This window comes from Phymastichus coffea, unplaced genomic scaffold (assembly GCF_024137745.1).
Source record: "Phymastichus coffea isolate CEN01 unplaced genomic scaffold, Cenicafe_Pcof_1.1 PCOF00011, whole genome shotgun sequence".
NCBI lineage: Eukaryota > Metazoa > Arthropoda > Insecta > Hymenoptera > Eulophidae > Phymastichus > Phymastichus coffea.
Window position 1 is genome coordinate 2,153,770 of NW_026706822.1, and position 22,122 is coordinate 2,175,891.

The 22,122-nt window shown below is 35.0% G+C and overlaps 1 protein-coding gene across 1 annotated transcript in view; it reads right to left on the bottom strand.

The window, feature by feature from the left end:
- The window catches only part of LOC131672130 (protein ERGIC-53), a 558,437-nt gene that overhangs the window by 378,369 nt on the left and 157,946 nt on the right, over nt 1–22,122 (bottom strand). Inside the window, exon 3 of the mRNA XM_058949141.1 lies at nt 19,462–19,732. Coding sequence (XP_058805124.1) covers nt 19,462–19,732 — 271 coding nt within the window. The remainder of the gene's footprint in view (nt 1–19,461; nt 19,733–22,122) is intronic.

A 22,122-nucleotide genomic window follows, 5' to 3' on the forward strand; every position in this document is an offset into this window, starting at 1 on the left:
AATACTGAATTGAGAAGCTGTGAAAGTTGTCCTTTGTTTACTTCGCGCGCGCACTTGAGTTCACGAAGTAAACACTGGTATCGACGTGCGCTCGTTTCCTGGAATCCGCTCGAAATCAAATTTTCAGCCGACGCTTAAGCGAAGGTTGTTTATGTTATTCAACACTTGTAGCCTAACCTGTGAGTCTATGCCTCGACGATGGGTTCCGTCCTCTTAAACGTTGGACGCCAAATTATGTAACGGGGAACAGTCCCATTGACATAAAAGTTGATATAAGAGGATATGCGGATACTGCAAGTAAGGAATCCAGGCTCGGTTAGGCAGGAACAGCTCGGCTCATCAGGTGTTGTCGGGGTGTCGTGGCTCCAATGCCAGATCGCGGCGTAAGACTCGCACGCCTAACCACGAGATTAAAAGGTCGAGGTGATGGGCGGAAAGACGGAATAAGCGAACGCGTGTTGAGAAAACAAGCGTGTTATTTATTAGAATAACAGATAAATGTTAACAAAAATAATATAAGAGCGGCGAAGTAAAAGGTGAGAGAGAAAAAGCAAGAAGTTGAATTGGGAGAGAGAGTAAGGTACGCAGCAGTACTTACAAGTTGCTGCCCCTTGAAGATCGGCTTGCAGTAGGCGCTCAAATTACAAACTGCAATTAAACTATAAGACCGAATGGGCTGGCGCCGGTGGCAGGAGGCCGTCACTCACACACTCCACACTCGCACGATTATTCAGCTCAAAAAAAAACTCTCACGCTGCACACCCTAAATCACGCTGTCCAGGATTTACAGACTCAAGGCACGAGTATTGAATCGTCAGCTAAACACGTGTGCTCGCGTTGAAGATCCATCGCCGAATCTACTGTGCCAAAAAAATCAAGCGCCCTCCTCGCGGTCCGCGCGTTCGATAGTCGAACCGTCTCTTTCTCTCGGTCCTACTCTCTCTCTCTCGCTCTCTCTCTCTCTTACCTACCTTGCTTCAGCCCACTGAAATTAAAATGACATGTTATATACATTGGGCTTATAATAATAAATTAGAATATGGAAGAGAGAGACATAACGAGTAACATTCACACTCGTTATAGCTTTTTCTCTGCGTTGAATCGGGTATGATCATCGCATATTCATTAGTGGACGGGTGGAAAGTACGTTTTTATATTGCTATAGATGTTGGATATCTTGCTGTATTTTAAATCATTAATAAAAATTAGTTCTATTTTCAAAGATGGTATTTTGTAATATTTCTTATTTTAACTTCTGTTCTGTTATTGTCATTCATAGGAACCATATTGTAAAATGATTGTATATCGGTAAAAGTCTTGTTTCTTTTAAATTTGCTCATTAATTTTTTTTTCAGTAGCTTTATAATCTTGTTTGTTATCATGGAAGAAATTAGTATTAGACATAATCTTACAATTCCCATTCATATACCCACAATGAATTACATATTATTTTACCTTGTATGCTAACGCTTAAATCAAACATTTTCAAACGTTCACCAATACCATCATACATATTTTTGCCATAATAACTGGTAAAAAGTATCGCTTAGCCTCTAAAGGCACAGTTACTGAAATGATTAACTAAACAATGTTTATGTGTTTATGTTTATTAAGTTTATTTGCTATTAATAGATTGAAGATATTAATAGCCTGCAACGACTTTCAGAGGTACATATAGGTGGTATCTATACGCAAGCTATCATAAAAAATAAACTTATAAACAAAAACTTATAAATATAACTATAACTACTTTTTACGTAAATTTTGTAAAAAATTTTCTTTGTGAAGAATTATATTCTTCACAATAATGTCCTTGTCAAAAATTATATTCTTCACAAGGACATTATTATTTGTTTGTATCCTTTTTTAATAATACATTTGAAACTTTTGTTCCTATTCTGATTTTCTGTGAGACATTCTACTTTTTTTATTGAATTTTCGGAATATTTTAGTTACAACATACCGATGACTTCGTATTGTAATTTTGCACCTCTTTAGTATAAATGTTCTATATCTCTTTGTACTTTTCGAGATTTACTCAGGCCAAAACTTAGTCAATCTAAATTATTACTACTATAAACAATTTGGAAAATTTGTTAGATTCTGATTTTGATCGTGGTAATGACAGAAAAAATTTTTCTCGCAAAGGAACAGTTAAAGTTTTAGAAACTGCATGACAAAACCATATCAATCATTGAAATAAAGAAAATTTAGATAACTTCAAAACGCCAAAGAATTTTTAGAAAACAATCCGTATATTACTTTGACGAATTTACATGAAGGCAACGGTTTCGGACGGTTCTGACCGTCGTGTAGACGTGAGCACTCCGAAAATGATCAATAAAATCCACGACATCATGTTGAATGACAGAAGAATTAAATTCCGCGAAATAGTTGAGGCCACAGAGGTTTTAAAAGGTACAGTCATTCCGATTTTGCACGAGAAATTGGACATGAGAAAAATTTCGAAAAGATGGGTGCCTCGTTTGCTCTCAGTCGAGAACAGACGCAGTCTAGTAATGACCGCTGAGGCTTTCTTGACACGCATCTACCGTAATCCGGAAGACTTTCTGCATTGATTCATTACTGTAGATGAAACGTGGATACACCACTACACTCCTGAGACGAAGGAACAGTTAAAACAGTGAATTGTGAAAGGTCAACCAGCTCGAAAGAAGGCGAAGACAATGAAATCGGTTGGCAAGGTTATGGTCACTGTTTTTTAGGATTATTTTGATCGACTATTTAGAAAAAGGATAAAAAATCATCAGAGAATCGTTATTAGATCAGTTAAGTGAGAAAATAATTAAGGAAAAACGTCTTCATTTGAACAAAAAAAATTCTGTTTCATCAAGGCAATTCACGAGTGCACATTTGATTAGTTTCAATGACTAAAATTAAGGAATTGAAGTTAAGTTAAGAATTAGTAGACTATCCATCGTATTCACCAGATTTGGCCCCTAATGACTTATTTCTATTCCCAAACCTAAAAAAGTGGCTTGCCGGACAAAGATTTATCTCGAACGAGGAGGTCATAATACAGACAAATGGCTATTTTGAGGAACTTCCAAAATTATTTTTTTCTGATGACTTAAAAAACTTGAAGGAGACTTAAAAAGTATATTGGGCTAAAAGGAGATTAGGTTGAAAAATAAAAAAAAAATCTACCAAAACCAATTATTTTTCTAACTTTTTCTAAAGACTTATTGACCCACCCTCATAGAACATTAATCAAAGATAAAATGAGCTTTTTGAACAAACTCACAGACTTTAAACTTGCAAAATATAAACCTACAAATTCTAGTCTTACCGGAAACCTACCTAGCCTACGTCGACCATGCCTGAGCCCATTAACTGCAAGATCACAATTCATTAACACAAATTCCAAGCCCATATTCTTTAAGCCTATAAACTTTAATCGATAAATCCTTGAAGTTAAATCAGGCAGTTGAGACAATGTAACAGTTTCATTTATATTATTACTTATGTTTAAATTGAAGACGTGATAATATATTGTTTGCTTAAGGTTGGTAAGTTTAAAGTTTTTAAGCCTGGGATATATGAGTTTAGAGATGGTAGACTTGGATTTCTGACCTTGACGCTTGGAGGCTTCGATTTTGTGTACTTGAAGGTTATTTTTATCATAATTTATATCATTTTCTTTAAAATGAACAATTACAAAAAAAAACTTTAAAAAATAATTTATAGTTTACTTTTTCGATTGCACTTGAGTAAATCAGTGATTAAGAAAATTTCTCAAATTGCCGTATCTTAATGAAATACAAGATACTTGATCAAACTCAATGGAATTTCAAAGAGAGATATATGAGAGTCGTTCAAAAAGTCCATGACTTGAAATAAAAAAACAATATTTATTTAAACAATTGCAATTTATTTTTCAATATAGTCACTTTTTAACTCTATACATTCATTATAGCATGCTCAAGCTTTTTTATGCCGTTTGAAAAGTAATTTTTATCCAACTTCTGAAAATGCTCATTTATCGCAGCAATTACTTCTTCGTTGCATGAAAATATTTTTCCCACAAGCCAAACTTTTATGTCGGGGAACAAAAAATAATCGGAACGGGGCTATATATATATATATATATATATATATATATATGTAGGCTTACAATTTAAAAAATATATCCTTATAATCTAGATAATAAAGAGAATGAGGAAGTATTTTAAAACATAAATCAAATAATTTGGCCGTAGCAATAGAAGTCATGTGAGATGGTGCTTTGTGGTAAAAAAGAACTTTTCTTTTCGCCAGATTGGGTTGGTTTTCCTTTAGTATGGCATGAAATTAATCTAATAATGAGGCATAATATTCTGTAATAGTTTTTCCACTTTATAGGTAATCGATTAATAATATACCGTTTGAGTCCCAAAAATTGTAGCCTTAACTTTTTCGCCTAATCAGACCTTTTTCGCTTTTTTTGGCACAGATTCATCTGACCTAGTCCACATTTTTTATTGATTTTTTTGTTTCTGGTGTATAATAATGATTCCAAGTTTCATCAACAGTAACATAGCGTCACAAAAACTCCTTTGGATTACGTTGAAACATGCTCAAACATTGCTCAGACGTGACCATACGAGCTCGCTGTTACCAGCTGTGAGCATTTTTTTTTGCCGATTCTGCAAAAAAAAATTTCTCAAACAACAGTCACAGTATAATCACATGCACGTAATATCAATAACTAAAAATATAACTAGATAAGAATTTCTGTGCATAAAGATTTCCTAAGTCAAAGCTTAGAGTTAGCAACCTGTACAAAACATAAATATAATTAAATTATTTGGCTAAATAATATTCTAGATTTTTGTTGAAGAAATCATTACGTGTGTAATTCAGTGCATTACAAGGCTTTGCCTGAAAGTGTTGCACTACTTGCAACACGTCAGATAAGCCCCGTCTCTTACCACCCCGTAACCAGCCGAATAAAACTACTCTTCTCGCGCCCTAATAGAGACCCTACTTTATTTTCAAATTCGCCCACCCACTCTTGGGAAAACGATGCAACACATAGAACAGCGCGATCCGACCGATGAGAGAAAAATGAAGCGCACGACGACAAAAAGAGAGCGCCACACATACTGCTATTAACCACTGGCAAACATCAGGATGTACACACGCGACATACGACCGAGGGGGAATACTCCAGAAGGCGCTTTAAAGACCAAAAACGAAGCAAACGCCAAACGTTTACTCGCCAAAGCGAAAGTGGCCATTTTTAGGCGCTGAGACAGACTGAGTGAGAGCTAGCGAATCAGACTGAGCGGGAGCAAGTGAGACGGACTGAGCGGGAGCGAGCGAGACAGACTAAACAAGAGTGAGCGGGACAGACTAAACAAGAGCGAGCGAGACAGAATTTAAATGCAAATACTAATTCGAACGCAAACTCGATGATGAGGGCGCTACGAAAATGAAAATTAACCTATGATTATTATGGAAATTAGTGAAATGAAATATAGCAAAATACCTAGCGATACTAAGGATGCGATTTATTTTATCTGTAACGTTCAAACAGAAAATTGGAAATACATGTACGTGACCACTACAATTCCATAGGCATACTCATAATCGACCATAAGTGACAAGTAGTCAGTTAAATTAAATCGACATAATTAACTGATGAAATTCAAACTTCTGACGAAACTCGCCGGTGACGACCAATAAGCGAATTAGAATAAAATTTGATTTCTGTCCGCACCGAAAAATAAATAGGAGTAGGTGTAAATCTTTCTCATCAATCAATGCTGACCGACTTAGTGGAGATGAGAGAGGGTGAATAGCGATGAGGTAGGAGATAAAATGAGGGCCTTCTCTAATTTACATATTGACCAATGACGGGAATATTCGGAGGGTGTTACAGATATCCGAATTAGCAAATCGGCGAATAAAATGATTTTTTCTCGGAAAGAGGAGAAGTAAGGGATCTTTGACCATGAAGAGTCGGTGCTCATCCATTTTGTCACTGATCGTGAACTCAGGTGCACGCAGATCCTGCTACGAACCGAGAATTGAGTTATTTGAGCGTCGAGTAGATCGTTAGACTTGAAATATGTAAGTAGGTAAAGGGCCGCTTGTATTAGTGAAAATTAAGTTTGCCGCGCGTAATTTGTCATGTTCGCGATTCCGCCTTAACGTGTGGATCCGTCGCCGCTGAGAATGGGATACTCCTGACCGAATCTCGCTGACCAACCACCATTTTTTTCGACTAACTCGAGCGTAAGAGAAGCTTAGAATTAAGATAGTTAAGTTTTGCTCGCCGTCGAAAATTGGGGATCATGTGGATAATTCGTCGCGTGTTTCATTCGCCGGGACATATGGATTCGTTGCCGCCGCATATTAAATATCGTACCAAGTTGCGCTGACCATCCATTATTTTTACCGATCATCTACTCTGACTAAAAAATAAAGGAAAGTGCAAAACAGCCCGTTACAACATATAGGCAAAATAAAAGCGGTCCCAACACCGAGCATTGTGGTACCCCCAGATTTGTTTTTCGCCAGTCCGAGCTCTCTCTCTTTCAGAGGTAACCTTTTGGGTACGATCCTCGAGGTAGAGTCGATCCAGAAAATCCAAAGGCACGGAGCTTAGAAGGGGTGATATCGTATTGGAGGACTTGCTGAAGTCAAATAGTAATAATGTTACCTTCATTTTGTACATGGTCATACGTATGTTGTCAGTTTTATGTGCTGTGTAATTAAATATAACATAAAGAATAACTAATATAATAAAAAAAATGAGGACACTTTCAGAAAATACTGAACAACAAACTAACTTATAACATATGACTTAAAATTAACAAGATATAGGTAGTGTCATAAAAAATCAAAATAATATCTACAAAGCTATAAGCATGCAACTCCTAAATACTCAACAGATCAAGAAAATTAATACACTAATAATACACTATCCCCATAATGGTTTCAGACAAATTAAAAAAAAAAAGAAAAATTCAAAAAAATATAGATACAACGTAAATTACAATAGAACGGAACAATGTATAATCGATCAATTAATTTTTTTTAATTTTTTTACTCCAAGGCTATTCACAATCTGTCTCACATACCATATAGAGACAATAAGCAAATTTTATTGCTGTTAGACATATCTATAATAAACAACAGTATAATCCAGTAAGTATTACTGTCTTTCTTTTATAGTATGAATGAAGTAATTAAGGTAATTTATTTGCGCATTCATTAATTTTTTAATCTAGTGTTGGCCATGGATGTCTTGACAAGTTTGTTGACAAGTTTATTTGGGTAGTTTTGAAGTCTGGAATTATATTTCGTGTAGAATTTTTCGATTTCTTCTTTGACTGTATGCATCTGTAAATTATTTCGGATAATTTCATTCGGTACAAACCATGGGGTCCATACTATATTACGTAGGACTTTCGTTTGAAATCTTTCCAGGATTTCGATTTTCGAATTAGAAGCAGCACCCGATAGCTAAATGCTATATTTCCAGACTGGTTTGAATACAGCTTTATACAGCAACAGTTTGTTTTCAATTGTCAGCTCCGATTTTGTTCCGATGAGCCAGTACATATTCCTCCATTTTAAACCAAACTGTTTACATTTACTGAATATATGTTCTGTATATATGTACTGAATATATGTACTGAATATATGTAAACCTTCGATCTAAGTGAATACCTAGATATTTTACTTGATTGCTTTGCGGAATATATTTCTCGTTTAATCTAATAGGACAGGTATCGTTTCGAAGTGTGAATGTCGTATATATCGATTTGCTTTCATTTACTAATATTCTCCAGGAAAATAACTAATTTTGAAGGTGATCTTATATGTAGCTTGTAATGTTTTGGTTGCTAATGTTACCTCTGGGTGTACTGTTAAAATTCCTGTATCATCTGCATATTTTATTGTGAAGATATTAATAGACTTTAGTAGATCCGAGGTATATAACAGATATAGTGTTAAACTTAGAACACTGCACTGCGGTACTCCTGCTTTTATTAACTAATGTTTTGATACATTTTTATTTATTTTAACTTGGTAGACTCTATTGCATAGATAAGACTGTAACAATTCGTATTGAGGCTGAGGAAAAAATCTCTTGAGCTTGTGTAATAGCCCTTTATACCAACCTTCTCAAAAGCCTAGGCAACATCCAGGAATATACCAGTGAAGTATTATTTATCTTCGATAGCTTTTCTCGCAACAGATACTATTCTATATACTTGCTCAATCGTGGAATTGTTACACATGAAACCGAATTGATGATCAGGGATAAGTTTTCTATTTAGTATTTTTGGGTTAATTCTAGCTAGAATTAGTTTTTCAAAGAATTTAGAGAGTGCTGATAAAAGGCTAATCAGTTTATACGACGATACCAGTTCTGATTCTGTACCGGGTTTAGGTATTAAAACAATATCTGCTAATTCCACTGGGAAAGAAAAAAGCAAAGACGCAAGCACGGATTAAAAATAATCAATAATTGTTAGATATCTTATTGCAAGTGGGGGTAAAATTTTAATCATTTTCCCTGTGATATTTTCAGAGCCCGGAGATTTTCTATTCTTAATATAATTAATAATTTGTAATACTTTCTTTATTTCAATCGATTTGATTGGTGTACTGTCTTGGACGTCATAACCTTCTAGTAAGATTTCTTCTTCTTCTTCGGTGATTATTCTCTGGTGAGGCTTGAATAGTGTACTGAGATAATTTGCGAACGTTTTAGCTTATTCTTCTTCCGATGTTACCTAGATACTAGGTTTTCTGATAGGTCGTTGTAAAAATATAATTGGTCTTTTAAGTCGTTTAGTAGCTTTCTATAATAAGTAATCTGTTGCTTCTGTAGGACTCAGTGATCTCAAATAATTCTATGTTCGTGGGTTTTTTTCTTCATATAACATTTTCATTAGGTCTTTGGTTGCTTTCTTTCCTTTAGTTTTATCTTGACACAACCAGCTATTTGATACCTTTTTCTTAATAATCTCTTTTCTTTGATTTTTTGATTTATTTTAATGAACGAGATTTGCTGTGTTTTATTTCTATTTATTGTAGTATGCAAGGGTAATCGATTGTAAATATCGATACGTTCGGGATTCGGCAAACTAGAAGCGCGAGAGCGAACGATTACGAGAGAGAGAGAGGACGCGCGCGGGGGTTTTGAATAGAAGAGGTGCGTGAACAGTTGAATCGGAGCCGTCAGTTGGTGTGCCCGTTTAATTGAAAAAAATTCTTTTACTGTGTCATTACGCGGAAGTAACCACAATGTGCGGTTGGATTGGTACGACAGCAGCAACATCGGCAACTTGTGACAGAAGTGTCCAGCGACTTCAGATTGCACGCTCGGTTACGGCTAATCACGGTAACTGCAACTCTGGCTATGCACCAATCATTAGCCGCGTCATCAGTAAAAAAAGTACTGCGTGATAGTTTAGTACATGCGTCGGATAACCCTTTATATAGTCGCGTCGAGTATTAGTCCACGTAATAAGTTACTTTCTTTTCTTTTTTTCTCCGGATAATATTGTAAACCTATATGAAAGTGAAAATCTTTCAGCCCTTATAAAGACTAGGTAGTTTAATCCGATTAAAAGGATTTAATTAATTCATTCTTTAAGAAGAATTAACATTCTTCACTCCCTCTTCAACAATAAACCCATTTTCCAGAAATATTCAAACCAATTTTGTCTATGGCATTAAATAATAGATGCTACACACAATACAGAAGACAAGAATCACCAATCAGGTGACTTAAGGTGACTTCAACTTAAGGAATTACTGGAAGTAGGAGCGAAGTCATAATCATAAAGGCGAATGCACGTATTCTTATAGGTACTTAACAAGATGGCGGTTAGCTCTGCATCGAGAGATTTTGCACTCTTATTTTCCCCATTTATACAACATATTCCCCCTATTACAAGTATTTCTATTTATTACAGAGCATTTGTTAAGAGTTTCTTAAAAAGAGCATATTTTTTCCAGTCGATTTTTATGTTATTGTTTACTTTATTAAATACTTTAGTACTGGAGATTGATTCAATGATAAATCTAAGCATGATGATACTTCAAAATAATTTTTGTTTATACCTTTTACTATAGCAAAGTCAATTAAATCCGGAAACTTGTTTATATCTATAGGCCAGTATGTTGGTCCTCCAGTAGATATTGGAATGTTGTTATTATTTTCTAGTATTTCATACTGTGCCTTTGAATGTCGGAGTTGATAATCTTGATCCCCACCACAGATGTTTCACATCACAATCGCCTCTTATTATAAAGCGATTTCCAAGTGCGTTGAAAAAATAAGTCCAGTTTTCTTTTGTACTTGTTTGGTTTGGAGGATAGTAAACAGCTGATATTCTTATAGATCCATAATTATTTATCACCTTTCAGAGTGCTTAAAATTTAACATTAGATAGAAATCTAAAATTATTTATTTTTCTTCCAATGTTGAAATTTATACCAAATTTTAGACAAAATTCACGATTTTCAGATACCTATCATGCGTTTTTTATTGGAACTATTGTTTCGGCGTAAATGAATGAAAACCAATAAACATATCGACGTTTTAAAATAGAATTTTGTAACTAACTGATTTAATTACACAGGCCGACAACATTTCAAATTGGAAAAAATCCAGACACGTGACTAGCTATACCCGAAGGGTTTTGATGCGCTGAATACAAATCTGGCGTCATAATTCGTCTATTATTTCTGGTTTATCCTTTGAAATACTTTTTCTAGGCCTGGAAAATCTTTTTTTTTCACCGAGATATCGCTTAAATTTTTGTATTTTAATGATTTCGAGAAAATTGAGTTGTGAGGGTCAAGGGTCATTACCGTACAGGTTATAGGATCTGCCAGTGGAATATATATGGATCACTTGCATCCAAGTTCAGTTTTTTCAGCTTTAACAAAGATTGAATAAGAATTCCTAGTATTTGAAGTCGCTCTTGAAATCACTAAAATACAAAACTTCAAATAACAATATCTCGGTTCAAAAGAAAAGATTTTCTAGGTCTGAAAAGAGGATTTTAACCCATTAAAGCCCACGCTAAGACTGGTTGAGATAGCGACAAACAAACTGTGCTATCTTTTGCATAAGTGAAAAATAAAATATACGTATTTTTTTTTATGTTATTTTCAATTGTTTATAACAAATTATTTAAACAAATTACAAAAAAATTCATAATTATCAAAATCTAAATGCGGGAATCGATTCTGGAGGTGAAATCAAGACGAAAACCTATATAACACTTTTTTGTCAGAATTCAATTTGTTAGTGTAACGTAGGAATAAACAATTGCATGTTGGGGAGAAAAAGTGACCATATCAAGTCCCAAGCAAAATCTATCTGGAATAGCAAAAAATAAACTGTGCTATCCTTTGCATAAGTGAAAAATAAAATATATATATTTTTTCTTATGTCATTTGCAATTGTTTATAACAAACTATTTAAACAAATTATAAAAAAATTTATAATTTTCAAAATCTGAATGCGGAAATCGATTCTGGGGGTAAAGTTTAGACGAAAACCTATATAACACTTTTCTGTCAGAGGCCAATTAGTTATTGTAATGAAGGAAGAAACATTCGGCCTCCTGAGAGTGTTTCAAAAAATCGTATAAAATGAAGCTAATTATTGTATTTATCCATCAATATTGGCATGAATTATTGTAAATATAATCGGTGGGATTGAATTATTGTTCATTGCCATGTCCTTCTTTATGACTTTTGCAAACAGGCATAGAACATTTCTCACAATACCATTCCGTTCTTGTCCGACATGTTGAAATTCCACATTTCCTAAGACTCCCATGTTTCATCACGTGTTCTTGGGATGAAGTTTCACTCTGTTTCTGTCGTTTGGGGGGACGTTTGGAAGATAACTTGTCAATATAATATTCACAAACTTCTTGAACAATATCTTTGGAACCTTTTCTTTCGTCTGGATGTAACTTATTGTAAATCACTGTAGCGTTTGCTAAGGATGCTTGGATGAGCCGTAATACAAGGCACCATGTCCATTTCTTACTTCGAATTGTAGGCATCAAAGCATTACAGTGTTGATCATGTAGATCGACGCCACCCATGTGTTCATTATACATAGAGAAACAATGAGGAAAAAGAATAGATTTTTTCGATGATTCCTGCCATCTCTGCATTTCAACTTTTGGTTCATTTCCATATTTCGAAGAGAGAATCGATACTGGCTTTGAGCCCATAACTGTAATATAATTCAATTTTGAATTCACTTCATGCATTGAAATAGTGTATCCTCTTTTAGCTTTTTTTGGCATTTCGACTTTCACTTTCACACGATTATGCCGAACAGTTCCTGTCGCCGATAAACCATTTTTTTTCAAATGAATCATAAGATCTGGGTTTGTGAAAAAGTTGTCAAAATAAATATGATACTTTTTCAGTTCTTCTCTCTGTGTTTTTTCTAATAAATTCGAAAGTAACTTTATCACCACTCTAGACCCTAAACCAACGGCAACTAAAGGATTTCGTTCATCGATTCCTGATTTACCAGTGTAAATATCAAGATCATATATATACCCATCAGAAGAACAGACTGCCCATTCTTTTATTCCAAATCTAATGGGTTTATTCCTTATACATTGCTTGATACCAAACCTACCAAAGTATTTTACCATTATCTCATCTATTGATAAATTATAGTCAAAGAAACCAAATTGCATACAATTCTCACGAAACATATCATACAGAGTTCTAACCTTCCAGACTTTATCATTTTGATCAGTTTCTTGAAGTTTATAGAATCGTATGTTCTTTTTTATGGCAACGAAATTATTTCTAGACATAAGTTCCGCAATTACTGGACACTGAAGTATTCGCTTTTTTGACCAGTAATCACGAATACTTTTTCTAGAATTGAAGATAGTAATCATTATGATTGTAATAAATTTTTCTAGATCATCCATACATAAATCAAAATGATTTTCAGAAGTGGCTTCAATGATATGGTTTTTCATTGATTTCGAAAAGAAAACCTTAAACAACTCAAAAGCATTTTTGGATTGCAATGATGAAATAGGTGAAATATTGAAGTTGCTCTCGACATGCGGAGAAATATCATTCAAAGCATCATTTTTCCAACTGTACTTATGATTCGGTTCCAACAATTTCTGAGTACTTGTGTATGTACTTTTAACATGTTCGTAAGAACCTGATGGTAATTCATTTGATAATGTATCTTCATTTGGATCACCGTCCGAATCTCCATCTGAACTTTCATATTCATTAGGAATGAATGCTATATCAATATGTTGACCTTCATCACTATCAGAATCTTCAACTAAATTTGGTAGATCGCTAATTCTCCGTCTCGGCATTATCAGTAACGTTACCAATTTAGAACAAAATAAAAACTAAAAGTTTTCCGAAATTATTATTTCAAAGAATAGATCCAATGTATAAATGTTTTCAACCGTTAGCCCGCCACTCAAACGTGATCTCTAACACGGAAGGATTTACGAAATGAAATAAACTTATCCAATTACAGTATAAGATCTCAAAATTTATCAGTAAAAAATACTGATATGATTCCAGATACCATGTGTGAGAATGAAAACACTTATTTGTCAATAGTTTATTTCTACATAAAGATATCAAATTGAACTCTGACAAAAAAGTGTTATATAGGTTTTCATCTCAATTTTATCCCCCGAATCGATTTCCGCATTCAGATTTTGAAAATTATGAATTTTTTTGTAATTTGTTTAAATAATTTGTTATAAACAATTGCAAATGACATAAGAAAAAATATATATATTTTATTTTTCACTTATGCAAAGGATAGCACAGTTTATTTTTTGCTATTCCAGATAGATTTTGCTTGGGACTTGACATGGTCACTTTTTCTCCCCAACATGCAATTGTTTATTCCTACGTTACACTAACAAATTGAATTCTGACAAAAAAGTGTTATATAGGTTTTCGTCTTGATTTCACCTCCAGAATCGATTCCCGCATTTAGATTTTGATAATTATGAATTTTTTTGTAATTTGTTTAAATAATTTGTTATAAACAATTGAAAATAACATAAAAAAAAATACGTATATTTTATTTTTCACTTATGCAAAAGATAGCACAGTTTGTTTGTCGCTATCTCAACCAGTCTTAGCGTGGGCTTTAATGGGTTAAAGAGTAGGAGTTACACTTTAAGGTGATATTACTGGTTTTCAGAAAAAAAATTAATCCAAGGTGTGACATAACCTCAAAGATAGCCAAAAACAGTGTTTTTGGCACGTTTAGGTTATGATATCTCGAGAACCAAAGATGATGGACAAATTCTGACGCCGGATTTAGATTCATTGTATTAAAAGCCTTAGGGTACACTTAGTTAAATGTCTGGGTTTTTTGGCTGTCGGTCTGTGTTATTATGAATATTAGAAAATTTCTTTTGTAATCATGTTGTATAAATATTTGATACAAAATGATATAATTAAAAAATTTTAATTCAATAAATACAAGTATAGCTAAATAATATGATAATAAGTCGACATAATAAAATAATTACAAGTTTCGATACGGCTTTGACTTTAAAATTGATATATTGTGACGGTAAATGTCATGTTAGCGCTACCGTCTCAATCACGCGGCTACCTGCGAGGGTAGCACCTACCGCTTGGGGAAAATAGAAAAAGGGAACTCGGTATGAGATGGGACGGAACGCGCGCGAATATGAAAGAACCAGTCGAGGACTAGTAATCCGAGCATCCAGCCGCAGATAATAACAATACAAGTTTTTCCGAGTTTTTCCGAGAGTGCAGAAGCGAACCAGCTGAGTTATCCAGACAATAACCGATAGTTGTACTTCCGTCGCTACCGTTATGAGTATGTGCGAGTGTGTGGGTACAAAGTTTCGCCATTGAGGGCGAAACCGAGTGTGAATCGCCTCCTTCAAAAGGACTGATAAACGAACTAGTCTCCTTCCCCCTCTAATAGTGCGACCGATACAAAGGTAAGCTGGCCAGCTTAATATCGAGACTTTGTTTACATATGACTGCGCGGAACTAATTACTAATCCTTCGTACTCTGTAGGAATCGGTAGCGTGCATGTAAGCTAACTTGAACAAAGAGCTGCGAACAATCCGGCGATGCATGTTATTGTCGCGCGCGCGCAACGTAAACATAAACACACGGGCCAAGTATTTTGTAGAGCATAGAATAATAAACTAACTCGCATGTGAGTCAAACGATAATTTCACTGTTGTTATTTCTAGATAGTAGTAAATTGGTTGACTGACACCCGTCCCCTCCTGCTCTTCGATTAATAAATTCGAATATTTTGATGTCACCGCACGCATTCCGACATGATTTCACGTCGAATGAATTAAGGAATAAAAACGGAGTGATCACCCCGTTACATGGCGCCCAACGTAAAAGAACCTACAGCGTTTGTGACTGTTTAAAACGCCGGTTCTAAACATTGACCTTGCGCTCAGTCAACCAGCGACTCAGGTGGCAATCAAAGTGTTGTTGTGTACACTTTGAGCGAATACCACATAGTAAACATCGCTTCTCTAAAATTTAACTTGCGAAGTCCCGTCGCGACGATAATTTGTAAACATTCGTTGTAAGAGCGTGCGAGTGCGATCGAACGACTCTTAGCGAATCACCTCGTAAACACCAACAAGTTTTGAAAGTTGTCGAAGATCAACAATATTGTACCCGTTGGCCCGGGAAAAATACTAACACCGGCAACATTCAAAACAAAATAAACTCAAATCAAAAGTTTTCTTTCGTTGCGTTTTTGTCATAACGTAGATATATTTTTCGAGTATTGCTAACTGTGATTATTGGTGATTACGAAGAGAAATGCTCGCTATATTAATTTAGATACTAACCAACACAGCCGCGCTAACAAACAGTTAGTGCGTCTGATAGGCAGGATTATTATATTGCGCAATAGCGAGCAAAGAGTTTTTCGGCTAGAGCAATACTAAATAACCTTTGTTGAGCCTTTCGTCGACTAGGAAAATCGAAATTTTTTTGTTTATGAAACATCGAATATAGCACTCGCACTCGCATTGTCCTTCAAGGAAGCGTGTAATTTGTAAAGAAAATTAACCACAGCAATAATAAACAAAACGCGATATAATAAATAAAGTACAATGGACTGCACTCATAAAGAAATTGAAGACTGGCTATTGACGCTCCAAGACGAAGAAATAAACGAGTATCTCGAACACTTGGAGCTCAAGAAAAACGGAAATAAGCTCTCTAGAGCCGGGCGATTACAAAAGTGATTGCTGGGCGACTACTCTGCAGTAGATTTCGTCGAAGTTGACAACCAACACAGTAACCTAGCAAGAAGGGCAGCCCTACGCTCAGAGCTGATCACATCCATATGCGCGGAATATACAGCATACGAAGAAGAAGGAGAACACCCGTTAGCCCAGTTGATGCAAAGTGCAAAAGTTATATCGCGGATACAAGAAACAGCGATCATCTCGTTACAATATGTAAAATAATTTTAGGGATTCATAGAATTTCGTCTTGTTTATAGTAATTAAACAATTCCCTCTAATTCGTTATTTATTAAGATAATCTTAAACAGGCCTTAAAAATTATATTTCTTAAATCATTGTGGATGGGAACTTGACAAAAGTCTCATCGTCCCGCACTAATTAGGATGTGAAAAAAAACAAGAAAATTGAAAAAAAATTTTGTGGATAATGAAACCTTTGCCGCTAACTTCACTTTCTTTGAGATTGAGGTTGCGAAGAGGGATTTTCCACCCAACTATCCTCAAGGGTTATTTAAGCCTTCGCGCGGGCTCTATCTTGTTGACGACCAATCAGAGCAAGCATAAGAAATGAACCTGTTGATCAAAATCATAATTCGGAAATAAAAAGTGAATAACAAATAAATTAACTAATTTTCTACTTCTTTTCTCTTCTATTCTTCTTCATAAAGTGCAAATTTTTTCTGAAAAATTTAGTTCTTCGAGTAGTGGTTACAAGGTCTGGCTACTACTCTATAAGACAGAGTATCTTTCTTTTTTTCTTTTATTTGGAAAGCTAAGCGCAATTAGCGCAATAAGTCCACGTGTGATCTGTAGATTCATTGTATGACGCAGTACACCTGGTTAGAGTAGAAACTTATCTCTTTTTGTGACTGAAGCTTTCGAATTCACATATTGCCTGTTCCAGTTTAGGCGGAACGAGCACAAAGCAAACGAAGGCACTTGAGACTACGTCAGCCTCAACGTAGCTGAGAGCTATCGAGAAGTAGTAAGAGAAAGCGAGTGAAGAGGTGAAAGAAAAATCATATTTTTATCCTTACGGTCATATGGATTACTATAAAAAAGATTAAAAAATTTTTACTATAATAAAATTTCAAAATTGATTATTTTTAAAAATATTCAGAAATTATATGGATAATTTTTGATTATGTAATTAGAAAATTCAATAATATATTATTTAACGGAACTTTCTAAAATATTGTAGAGGGAAAACATCTTTGGTTACGGTAATGACATTATTGAATAATACTTTTCAAAGAACGACTAAAAAAGTCACAAACCCTAGAGGTACTTTTTAATACTCAAATATAGAAATATACAACAAAAATTTCAATTATCAAAATTATTCATTTGTAACGTCGGGCCGTTTATTAGCAATAAATTATTTTTTTTTCCCTCATGTACTTTTGTGTAGCTTAAATTTTAACTCGGTAAACTAGCAAAGGAGAGCCTTCAGCTGAAGCAGCTGGAGGACACGTGAAAATAGTCGTCCCTTTATCGCGCGCTTTCCGATGTTTACCTGGAACGATCGTAAAGTTTTTTTTGAGTAGGTTTAGATAAAGAGTAAAGGAGCCGCGGAATTCCACCTGCATCCTGTTATTTGATTTCACCCAAAAGATTTCCACTTTTAGAAGCCAAAACTTTTGCTATATAAAAAAAAACCTTAATAACTAATTTTACATAAATGAATCGGGAAAATAACAGCATGATAGGAAAATTTCGCAGCTTCTTGAAACCTCCCACACACTTTTTGATTAGAAACATAGTTGCCGCGCAATCATTGAAAATAACTCAAAGTTTTAAAATTACAAATTAGAAAAATGAGGTAAATAGTCGAAAACAGTTACTTGAACGAATTTTAGCAAATCAGTTATATAGTCCACAATTAAATAATACCCTTTTTTCGTTCCAATTTATTTAAACAACGAAGTGAGTTAATTAATTAAGTTACTAATTGTAAACATGTAGGATCAAAAGATTTTCGCGTAAAATATGTTAAATAATAAGGAACTTGCGTTATTTTTAAGAATTAATTGTAATAATTTTATATAGTAAATAAATTAATAATTATAAGAGAAACTGTAATAAAAATGGTACTTGGAGAGTCATCTAGCGGGATAAGGCCCAAACTCTTGAACGCGCGCCCCCAATTCTCACCACGCCCCCGAACCAATTAGGGCCCGAAATCCGAAAGAGAAAATGAGGGAAAATCTCGGTTGGCCAATTAGAATTCACTGGCATTTCCACTCTTCCCAAATTTTGAGGGACTGAAAGAGGGATTTTCCTCCCAACCACCCCCAGGGTTTAAAAGGGCGTGCGCAAGCGAAAATCGCGCTCTCACGCTCCTCGCAAGGCTCTAAGTGCATCTCATTGACCAAGTGCCAGGTCCAGATTGACTTCTCTCAGTACCAGTAAATTAAATAAAAGAAAAGTAAGTTGAAACAAAATTTTATTCACTATCTCTCCTTTTCCTCTTCTTGTTAGAGTAGCTGATCGAAACTCGTGAGAAATAGGTCTTCGAAAAAGTATTTCAGCAGGAATTGGGATACTTTTTCAATAAGACAGTCGCGCCGTTAAATAAAAATTAAAATACTTTTTATGTGATAATTCCGGCAAGGTTTGGGATTTTCACATCCAAGTCCCGATTCCATTGGACCCTGGTGTTTGATGGAAGGCTTGTAGTCCAGTTTATTTTTCACTATTTTTACGCGAAACGCGAAGTAGAAAAGCTCTAATTCTCCAATCGCTCGTCCCGGTTTAAGCGTACGCACGCAAACCAAATAGAGCGCCTGAGATTACGTCCGCCTAAGACGTACCTGAGATAGTAACCCCGACGTCACACATTTAACAAAATAATATATTATTTTTAAGTCACATGAAATTAAAAATTCTATATCGGACGGATACAATAGTGATATTTCGATCATACTATTTACTGATCGAATAAATAACTAAATTTAGGGAAGAAATTTTTCTCTTGTATTGGAAGAATATCAGTATTTTTCTAAGTAATAATAAGTTTAAAATTTCGTGGAATTCATGTAATTATTATTTTATAGTCTGGATTTCTAATTCAGATTTTTCTATAATTAACCATATGCTGATTTTTATAAAGTAAAGATATAAAATAAAACTGAATTAAATTCTTCATTTGTATTATTTTATATTAATTCATCCTTACTTGGTATGATCGAATAATTCTGTCCCATCATTCAGAACTGCCATGATATAAGGATTATTATGCTTATTATCATTGTCGAATGAGTCAAAAAAAATTCCAAGTCCATTCCACCGATCAGAGCTTCCAAAAACTGTACCGTTAGCTAGTCCTTTTGTAGTTGTGTACCAGAAAGCTAAACCATCTGCTCCAACTCTTCCTCTTCCAGTTATACGAAAAACTAAGTCAATCTCCCACCAATCAAAATTTATTTGCTGTTTACTCCAAATAGCTCCTAGAAAAACAGTAATTTTCAGACGAAAATACGGAAATAAATTCAAATCGATGAAGACACTTTGTAACAATATTAGATTACAAAAGATATCTGCTCTATATTTTATTAGAAATGTTCAAATCGATTAGGTAACGTAACGTATATTGCTGTCAAATTAGACTACATTCACAGCAATTCATCAACTAACAAAAGAGAAACATTCTACATTTTACATATTGGTCAATCCACAAAACTATTCAAAATTCGTAATAATATGAAATAAAAAATATTTAGGAGTATATATTTTTATCATTGGTAAATTCTTTTGGTTATAACTAAAGATTGTCATTTTATACTTGTCAGTAATTTTAGAGTGGGAGCTAACAGTTATGACGTCATCACAACAATAAACAATTGTGACTAGAGCAGGCAGTAAGTCTGCTTCTCGGTATCTCTCTCCTTTATGCTCTTGGCAAAGTTTACTGACCACCGTTAGGTATACAATAAGAATGAGTCTAACAATGTCTTTTGTTTCAGCGCGGATAACTGTCGAGGAATGGCCAAGTCGGCCCGAAAAGTGCAACAAAGAAAGCAAGCGACATTTAGTGGCAGAATGAAAGGGTGAGAGAGAGAGAGAGAGATATCAAGCCGATAACCATGAATAGACCGTAACCGGCATTAAGTGAGAGAGCTCTCGCCCGCCTCCAATTTGGACGAGATTTGTTAGTTAAGAAAGAGCATATTTCCCGTACGACTTGAACAATCAGTTGTCACGATCGACGTTTCTACGTTAACTTCTGCTCATCATTTAGAAGACGATGAAGTCTAGACCAAACAACAAATTTTGAAAAAACAAAAAGTGCCATTTCAATCGGACGACGAGTTGGAGAGAACCTCGGAAAACAGCGACGATCAACATTCGGATTACAGCAATTACGACAGGAAGCGGAAAAGGATTATGAAGAAGAAATCTATGATATCTTTAGAAGACGAAGAAAAATTAGAGACAGAAAAAATCGAAATAACTCTAGAAGACGAGGAGAGCGAGACAGAAGTAGTAGTGACTCCGAAAGCATCGATAGCGAAAAAAGTCTTGAGTGCAGAAAGTCAATTACTCGATGAAATAGACGAAGATACGCAACGAGCCTCTATGACGGAAACCACTGAGTCAATTTGGTCTACTATCTCGCTCAAGGCGGGAGAGAAATTCATTCATTACAAGTCGGAAGAGAAACGTGGATCGATGGTGGTAAAACTGGAAATTCATTCATTCAACGATTGTTTCAAAAAGGAAAAGAAGGAATGGTGGCGTCATGCAGAATTCCGTGCGACAACAGTTCTTCGTTCATCGCGAGCTAATAGTAGACGCGTGCTACAAAATTACGTGGCGCTGTGGAAAATGTACAATACCGTGTGGAATCTCAATCATGCGTATGATTTGACGCCTCTTAAAGCCATACAAGTTTAAAGGAAAAAAAAATGATAATTTTATCTTTTTCCATTTTGGATGGGTTGTACGTTGCGATAAAGTTTTTTTGTTTAGTAAATTTTTTTTATTTTTTTTGTAATAAACTTGGCATCATCAACAGCGCCATCATCGCTAGTAACATTAAACATGCAAAAACCGACAATAAAAAAAAGACGCAGCTCTAGTGCGTATGCGTGCCTCAATCGCGCAAAATTTTTACTCGCCAAAACGGCGAGTCGCGACCTCTCTGCCCGAAAACGAAACTCGGCGATGGTTTCGTTTGCTCGCAAGAGATCACTAAAAGACAAAGTAAGAGTGGGAGAGGCAAGAAAAGCCTATATAAAAGTAATTATTATATGTGGGTGGGTATTATCATTCACTCTTTAGCTTTCGAGCAAGCAACATCTCTGGCAACAACCAACTCTCTTGCAAGAGTAGCTCGTTGCTACTAGGTGTTCATTTTGCTAAATTTACAATTTCTTTTGCTGGCGTTAATAAAAAAAAATATAATTTGACGCAAAAAACGAGCTATAGCATCAAGAATGAAAAAAGGCAATGGTTATGTTGACGCATTTAAAAAAAATTTTTTTTAAAGTTGGCACATGCCCAGCGTGGCCAAGTCGTTGATTACATCGATAATCGAGTGAATGTTGTTGAAATCAATCGACATTATCTTTCCCCGTGGCTGTTGCTGCTGATATCGACGCTGATGATGATGTTGATTCGACAATCGAGTCGACAACGGTGGCGGTGATTCGATAACCATCGTCGTGGCCTCGTCCACAATAGTCAAATATAGCGAAAATAAATTTACGTTGCATCGCATCAATTGCCCGCTCGTCATTGTATCGTATTTCAATACATAATTTGTACCATAGTCGTCTTCGTTACGATAACGACGATGATGATTGTAGTGGTGATGATGGTTTCTACTATCGTTACC